General features: G+C 38.6%; 1 protein-coding gene across 2 annotated transcripts in view; it reads left to right on the top strand.

Moving 5' to 3' along the window:
* Nucleotides 1-42: 42 nt before the first annotated feature.
* The window catches only part of POLR3A (RNA polymerase III subunit A), a 37209-nt gene continuing 29134 nt past the window's right edge, over nt 43-8117 (top strand). For both annotated transcript variants that reach the window (XR_008965292.1, XM_057365189.1), the window contains exons 1-10: nt 43-158; nt 1047-1182; nt 1696-1833; nt 2387-2558; nt 3745-3899; nt 4806-5045; nt 5962-6124; nt 6313-6449; nt 6987-7090; nt 7783-7924. Coding sequence is in view for 1 of the 2 variants with exons in the window: in XM_057365189.1 (XP_057221172.1) it covers nt 115-158; nt 1047-1182; nt 1696-1833; nt 2387-2558; nt 3745-3899; nt 4806-5045; nt 5962-6124; nt 6313-6449; nt 6987-7090; nt 7783-7924 (1431 nt within the window). In the remaining variant the exon portion in view is untranslated. The remainder of the gene's footprint in view (nt 159-1046; nt 1183-1695; nt 1834-2386; nt 2559-3744; nt 3900-4805; nt 5046-5961; nt 6125-6312; nt 6450-6986; nt 7091-7782; nt 7925-8117) is intronic.

Here is an 8117-nt window from a genome sequence, read left to right as displayed (position 1 = left end):
CCCGGCGGTGCCGGCAGGGGGCGCTGCGGGCGGAGGCCGCGCTGACAGGAGCGGCCCGGCCCGGCGCAGCTCACGCGTGCAGCAGTGGGCCCCGCCGCCACCGCCACCGCCACCATGGTGAAGGAGCAGTTCAGGGAGACGGATGTGGCCAAGAAAATGTGAGTGGGCGTCGAGGGGTGCCCGAGGGCTGAGGCGGGGAGCTGGAGAGTTCCGTGGGCCGGCAGGGGTCGGAACCGCGCTAGCGGGGGTTGGGAGCGCTTTGGCGTGGAGCGCTGCGTGGGGTAACTCATGGCACGACTGCTCCGCTTCTGGAGTGCCGGACAGGCTGAGTTCTCTCGCACTGGTGGCTGTGTCTGTGTCCAGCTGTGAGGTTGCCCGGGAAGGTCGCTATATCCATCAGATATAAACCATCAATCCACCGCAAAGCAGCTTTATTTTTTATTGTTACCTGAAAAGAACCYGTTTCAGCAATGTTGTGAATCAACTTAGCCACCTTTACATTGTTTTCGACTACTTGGGGGTACCGAGAAAGGCAGCGAAACTGGTGAAGGGTCTAGAACACAAGTCCTAGGGAMTTGGAGGCAGCGGTTGAGGGAGCTGGGGATGTTTAGCCTGGAGAAAAGGAGGCTCAGGGACCTTATCACTCTCTACAGCCCCCTGAAAGGAGGTTGTAGCCAGCTGGGAATTGGTCTCTTCTCCCAAGCAACCAGTGGCAGGAGGAGAGGCCACAGTCTTAAATTGTGCTAGGGAAGGTTTAGGTTTGATACCAGGAAAATTATCTTCTCAGGGTGATTAGGCAYTGGAATGGGCTGCCCAGTGGCGGTGGAGTCACCATCCCTGGAGGTGTTTAAGGAAAGGCTTTATGTAAATTYAGTGCCATGGTCTAATTGACAAGGTGGTGTTTGGTCATAGTTTAGGTTCAATGACCTCYAAGGTCTTTTCCAATCTAATTGGTTCTGTATTACTTGTATGTATGCTTGTTGTTGTAAGTAGTTTTGTGCATACATATATGTGCCCATACATACGTGTCAAATTTCCTGTCCTAGAAGCCACATCTGTTTTGGCATGAAATCTCCAGAAGAGATGCGTCAGCAGGCTCACATTCAAGTGGTCAGCAAAAATTTGTATAGTCAAGACAACAATCACTCTCCACTGCAGTATGGAGTGCTGGACCATCGCATGGTGAGAACCTTTTGTTTTCTTTTCCAAACCTATTCTGGGGAGTTTCTGAAGTAGTTGGGGGCTACTGAAATGCACTGCTTGTCCAAAAGAAGTTCAAATGAGTCTTTACTTGAATTTCATAGACTATTAGCTGCAGTGCCAGCTAATTCATGCTTTTGGAGGGCAGGAMTGCATTCTTTTGAGGCAGAACATAAGTTTCTTTCTGCCATACTGCTCAGAGCCCAGAGACATCTGTCACCAAAATGCCACAGGGTAGATTAAGGGGCTGTAAATCAGTTGCAAGAGCTGTGTGAGTCCAGGTCATAGTGTCAGCAGGGACTATGTGTAAARAAACATTTTTCTTAAGGATCAGAGTGTCTGTAATGCTATTGACCTGCTTCTGATGCTGGGGAAAAGGAGTAGCTCTGCTGCTAGGATTCCTGACTAGCTTAAAAGCTTTTGTATTTTGTATCTATTCACTCAATTACAGTTAATTTTTTTTTTCTCTGCATGTGTTTTCTCTTTCTTCCAAAGGGAACCAGTGAAAAAGACCGTCCCTGTGAAACCTGTGGAAAAARTCTGGCTGATTGTTTAGGGCATTATGGGTACATTGACTTAGAATTACCGTGTTTTCATGTTGGATACTTCAAAGCTGTGATAGGCATCTTACAGGTAARCATGATTATGATTTGTTGTCAGTTTTTAGTATAGACAAAGGAAATTCTTCATAAAGATGATGCTTAAAAGTAATTGAGAAGGCCAAAGCAAGGTTGCATTATAAATTTACCATTATGTACATTTTCTTTTATAATATATATATATTTAAATATATATATATTAAATATATATATATATATATATATATATTACATTTTAATGATATTCTATGTAATCTCAGACTGGTAAATTTAATCCATTATTTTTTCTGCAGTTTGATTAAAATATATGCAGGATAATTTGCCTTTTAGAACATCCCAGTAAAGCAAAGCTGTGTTTGCTTTGTATGGATTTTTAAGGGCCTGCAGAGTTTAGATAAGGATTTGCCCCGTTGACTCTATTTTTCTTTTACTYTTGTGCTTTTTAGTGTGAATTGGTCTTTCAATCAARACAGTAGTATCTCATTCTTAAAAAKGGACTGTTTTSAAGAACYTAAGCTATAGTTGAAGAGGTTACCTGTCTGCATGTATCTCTTAGACAACTGTGTTTATATGTATTTATGTTTAAGATGATCTGCAAAACCTGTTGCCGTATCATGCTGTCRGTGGAAGAAAAGAAACAGTTTTTGGATTACCTAAAACGACCTGGCCTTACATATCTTCAGAAGAGAGGGCTAAAAAAGAAGGTGTCTGAGAAGTGCCGAAAGAAAAACACTTGTCCTTACTGTGGAGCCTTTAAYGGTGAGTGTCAACATGAGCAGTTTGTGAGGTTGTCTGCTCTGGTGGTTTTTACCTTGTCAGCTGCATTAGGATTCAGTTCTTCCATATGCTTGTTCATTGCACAGCTACTGGGTGCTCTCTCTGGCCTTTTTTAAGAAACAGGTAAGTGCATTTCTAGGGCCAGGCACATGCTTGTTCGCGTCTCATTTGTGTGGGTATGGACATTTTCCTMGTTGCTTCTATTATTTCATGTTTCATGGCAGTGAACAAGACTGGAATAATGGCAGAAYCCTTTTTAAAAATATTGGGAGCTACAGGCAGTGATCAATATGTTCACATAAAAGCATTGGTAACCTTTGTAGTTTCAAGTGAGCATCATTTTTCATCATTGTATTAAATTATCTTTCTTAAGATTATCCCTTCTTCATGGCAGAGTATTTTTGTAAGATGTCACATCTGKTTTTCAAAATATGTCTTCTTTTTTTCATCTGGACTGATCACTGTTATTGCTGTTTARGGACTTGAAATGTTACAGATTCATAGTAGATGGTAACCATAACTTCTAACTCATGAAAATTCAATTGTTTGTTGTCATGTTCATCAACCTGGATAGACAGGGAGCTTCTTCATTGTAAGTRCCCTGTAGACGTACAGGGGGCATAAACAGTAGGCATTTACTAAGTTRCATGATGGGTCAGAATAAATCAGGAAAAAAATCAAGCATTTGGGCTAGTCTSGGGGAGTTTCACAAATAATGTTACCTGCATGACATGAAAATATTTATCACCTTTTTCTGATAATTCACTTCCAAAATGACTTTAGCAGATAGTGAGATGRTATATAAATGGCACCTCTTAGTCCTGTTTTTAGTATGGGAACTTCTACTTTGGAAATACCTGCTGTGAATGAGGTGAAGCTGAATTAAAGTGTGGGATGAACTGTGTACTTTCAGCTTCAGAGGCTCCATTATGATGTAGGTACATCAAGCCATCCATACAAGAAGATATGACTTGATTGTCCTGTTGTTCTGTGAGTTTAGGAAACRGGTTAAAARGCTGATAAAGTTCTATTTTATTCTTGTGTTTACTGAAGGTTTAGCTTGTTTTGGAACTGAAACTACTTAARTTTTGGTTGTGTTTTGTTTTATTTGCTCTTCTTTTTATTATGAAATAAAATCCAAAGACAATCCATRTGTAATTCTTTGCAGGAACTGTCAAGAAGTGTGGTTTGTTGAAAATAATACATGAAAAGTACAAGACAAATAAGAAAGTTGTAGATCCAATGGTATCTACTTTTCTCCAGTCCTTTGAAACTGCCATTGAATATAACAAGGAAGTAGAGCCCTTACTGGGAAGAGCTCAGGTGAATTTTGTTAAAACCTAAATTTTCTTTTAGTTTTTTTTGCATGAAATAAAACTCCAAGATTTACTGTGTATCAGCTAAAGTCTTGTGGTGATCCAAGAATTTTGAATATAAAAAGACACATGAAGAATGTTTATATTCAGTGCAATAACTATTTTTAGCTAAAATGAAAAATTTACTCTAGTGACATGTTCTGGTACACCAATTTCTGCTTGTAAAGACAGGGATGTTCTTGATATGTTATGCTTACATAAACTAGAGAAGGAAGARGAGACAGGTCCATAAAGTTTGCACGAATATATAGGATCACTGTAACTCCAGTACACCCTTTTTTCTTCAGAAGTTCTTAATGCTTAATGTTGAGAAGGAGAGAGGAGGCTTCATTTACTAACTTTTTGWTTAATTAAGCTTTTCATTGTATGCAGTTTTGTTTCCTTCTGCTGTCTGCAAGCTGGAAAGATCTCCATGTACATACTTGAATGGAAAAAGTAGTGGATACAGCCGTAGCTATACTAAGAGAGAAATTAAGTTTTGAAARGTATCTAGGAAGTACTGTAGTCATSTGATTYTGTTACTAATAAAATGATACAATGTAGTGTAAGTCATTGTAGGTTGAGTTGCTTTGTCTGTTAACTATTAAATACTGTCTTTTAACTCTTGAGACAAGAGAAGCAGCACAGTAAGAAGTAAACAYTCATATATAGGGAAAAATGGAGGGAAAGAATATAGCAGGTTAACATCTGAGATGCTAAAAGCATTGGTTCGGAATAAATAAACCAAAATGTAGTTTTGTTTGCATGAATAGTTCTGTGTTTGCCTTTGAAAAAGACTAAAATAAGGGGAGAAGGGAAGTACTCAGACCTGATATAATGGTTTCTTCTTCTCATTTCCCATTGGATTTTGTAGGAAAACTTGAATCCCTTGGTAGTATTGAGCCTCTTTAGAAGAATCCCAGCAGAAGACATTCCTCTCCTGCTAATGAACCCACAAGCAGGTAAACCTTCAGATTTGATCCTCACACGACTCTTGGTGCCTCCACTGTGCATCAGACCCTCTGTCGTGAGTGACTTGAAGTCTGGCACCAATGAAGATGATTTGACAATGAAGCTGACAGAGATAATTTTCCTCAATGATGTAATTAAAAAGGTGAGTCAGCCTTCAAGCTCTGTTGCCTTCAAAAAGATTGGTTTGGAATAGAATATAGCCAATGGGTTTACTGCTTGCAGTCTGGTACTGTTATTTCTGTGTTGTTGGGCATTTTGTTGAAAGCATAGGAGAAKCTTGCTTCAGATGGAGCTGGCTGGCTGGCTTCTTGTGTAGTATAGAACCTGCTGAAGATCTGGGATTCTTATGAAAAATGTTTGCTCATTTCAGCTCTGGTCTGTTAACTCTTTTTTTTTTCCCATTTTTTCCCTCTCCCATGACTGTCACACTTTTTGAGTGGTCACTTACAATGAAAATATTACACTTACTGATTTATGTTGAGGTTTTTTTCTTGCAGACCTCCCTCCTTTTTTAGATCTTTGTCCTTTATGCTACCGTCTGTTCTTGAAAAATCAGATTTTATTTAGCAGAGTCATCAAATTGAAACTAAAAGAAAATTTGACAGCTTTTCATGTGTTTAGAAGAGCACTTCTACTGACACTAATAGTTCTCACACTTTTCAAACTGGTCGTTTTTCAGGCAAGAGGAATCAATTCTGCACTAACTCTCCCCGTGATTGCAAAATTATTAACTACTGATCTTCTTGTCTGTCAAGTTATATTAGCTTAAATGGATTGGGGAAATGTAATTTAAACRAATACCTAATTTTGTGAGTATTTGTTCAAAGTCCATATTAGTCAAAAGATTTTTGTTTTTGCTGGGCTCACTTGTGACTGGCTTTATGCTATAGCAATATGCATCCTGTTGTAAAGTTTCTTTTACCTTTTTCATTCTAGTCTATGGATGTTTCATAATGTCATTTGCAACGGAAAAGTTGCATTCATAACAGAAAAATTCTTTGCTAGTTTAATAAGTGTTGTTATATTTATTTTCTGATTTGGATGGCTATTTTGTTTAGCACAGGATATCAGGAGCCAAAACACAGATGATAATGGAAGACTGGGATTTTCTTCAACTGCAGTGTGCCCTGTACATTAACAGTGAACTCTCTGGAATACCCCTCAACATGGCACCCAAAAAATGGACCAGAGGTTTCGTTCAGAGACTTAAGGGAAAGCAAGGTTTGTCTAGAAAGTTGGTTTTAATTATTTTTTTTATAATTGAATCACATACCTTTGCTATTGCCAAGTGTCTCTCTGCTGTTATTGTATTTCACTTGAGTGCTGTAYCTCAGAAGATGTTCTAATGTGCTGTCTTAACATTTTGAAAACAATTCTTAATAAAAACATTTAACTTTTTAATTTTTTAGGTCGGTTTAGAGGCAATCTGTCTGGAAAGAGAGTGGATTTTTCTGGCAGAACAGTCATTTCACCTGATCCGAACTTAAGAATAGATGAAGTAGCAGTGCCTATTCATGTTGCTAAAATCCTGACCTTTCCTGAAAAGGTAAGTAATGTGGGACTCAAACTCTTTCTATTCGTTTTTCTTTTTTCCCCAAGGCAGACCTCAGTCTTATCAGGCTCTGTACAGCCTCACTATAAAAAGGGCAAATGTATTACATTATGTTGGAAATGTCATTCCATGACACTTTGCGTTCTTTTGCAATTCTCTTGCTGCTGACGAATAAAGGTTTGTAGTATTGGATATAGGCAAGTGCTGACAAGGTGTGGTATAAGGAGTGACATCTCTAGAAGGAAGAGTTTTGCTTCATATTTTTTCAACTCATTTATATATTTGTATAAGGAATGGTTGGACATTTTTATTTCTAGGTTTACCTCCCAGATTTTTCATTTAATTTCTCTCTGATATTCTGCTCAAAGATTGGCTGATGTTTTCCTCCTCTATCCCCTCCTGAGGGTTCCCTTCAGCAGCTGGAGGGGAATTGTGAGTTGAGCCTAAAATTTGGGAATACAAAAGCCACAAATAAAAATGAGATCCTGAAACATGTTTTGTTTGTTTCTGATTGAAGTCTTTATGTAACAGGTGAACAAAGCAAATATTAATTTTATGAGGAAGCTCGTCTGTAATGGTCCTGATGTTCATCCTGGAGCAAACTTCATACAGCAAAGGCACACCCAAATGAAAAGGTATCATGCTTATCTGTAATGATTCATTTTTTATTTCTTCCCATCATCTTGTTCTTGTTGCTGTGTGAAGGCAGTTATATGTGCAGGGATTTATTTTTTTCTTTTAGAATCTTTCATAAAGGGCAGTAGCAAAAGATTTCTTTATGTCTTCAGGATTAGTTTGCAATTCTTTTTTTAAATAATTTCTTGCATTTAAACTGAAGACCACATACTAATGATACTGAGCTGCAATTAGATTTATATTTTTTATGACTGAATCTATTGTAGTTGAAATAGAGACATAATTTAAAACAGGCAGTTTTGGGCAAGTTGTACTTGTCAAACTGTTTTCATATGAGAGCTAATATGCAGTCAGTTTATGGGTAGGAAAAAGGGATAATAAATTAATGAAACTTCCTATTCTTTCTGATACAATTGAAACAAATTCTGTATTTTCACAAATGGATCTTYTTCTTACTTATTGTTCTAATCACTGTAGCCTGGTTGACTAATGTCAACATACATGAATTGCTTAAAAGCAGCAGCAGGATTGATGTTCAATCCACATCAGTTTTGTATTCTAGTTAGTGTAATACGAATACCTCCAGTACTTAATGGAAAAGTTGGCATTATAAACACAGAATTAATTTTAGTTTTCTTTTCATCTACTGTCTGTATCTCTCCTGACTCCATTATTCTCTCTTCCTGTTAAGATTTTTGAAATACGGGAACCGAGAGAAGATGGCCCAGGAGTTGAAGTTTGGTGATATTGTGGAGCGACATCTCATAGATGGTGACATCGTCCTGTTCAACCGGCAGCCCTCTCTGCACAAGCTGAGCATCATGGCTCACATTGTGAGTGCACACAGGCCAGCACAGAGACTGTGCAGCCCGGAATATCAGGCACTTGGTCTTTATCGTGTTTCTGTCTTAYATGGGCAAAAATGAACAGCTCCTTCTGAAACTGTGTGTGGGGCAGGGATGAATGGAGTGCACTTGGGCCTGTGCATGAAAATGGTACCTGGGCAGGATGGTGTCTGCATACTTC

The sequence above is a fragment of the Malurus melanocephalus genome, unplaced genomic scaffold (genome assembly GCF_030028575.1).
Source record: "Malurus melanocephalus ecotype Western Australia unplaced genomic scaffold, MMel_1.1 scaffold_49, whole genome shotgun sequence".
NCBI classification, from domain to species: Eukaryota; Metazoa; Chordata; class Aves; order Passeriformes; family Maluridae; genus Malurus; species Malurus melanocephalus.
Note: the sequence above shows the minus strand (reverse complement) of the source record. Positions and strands in the feature narration are given on the sequence as shown.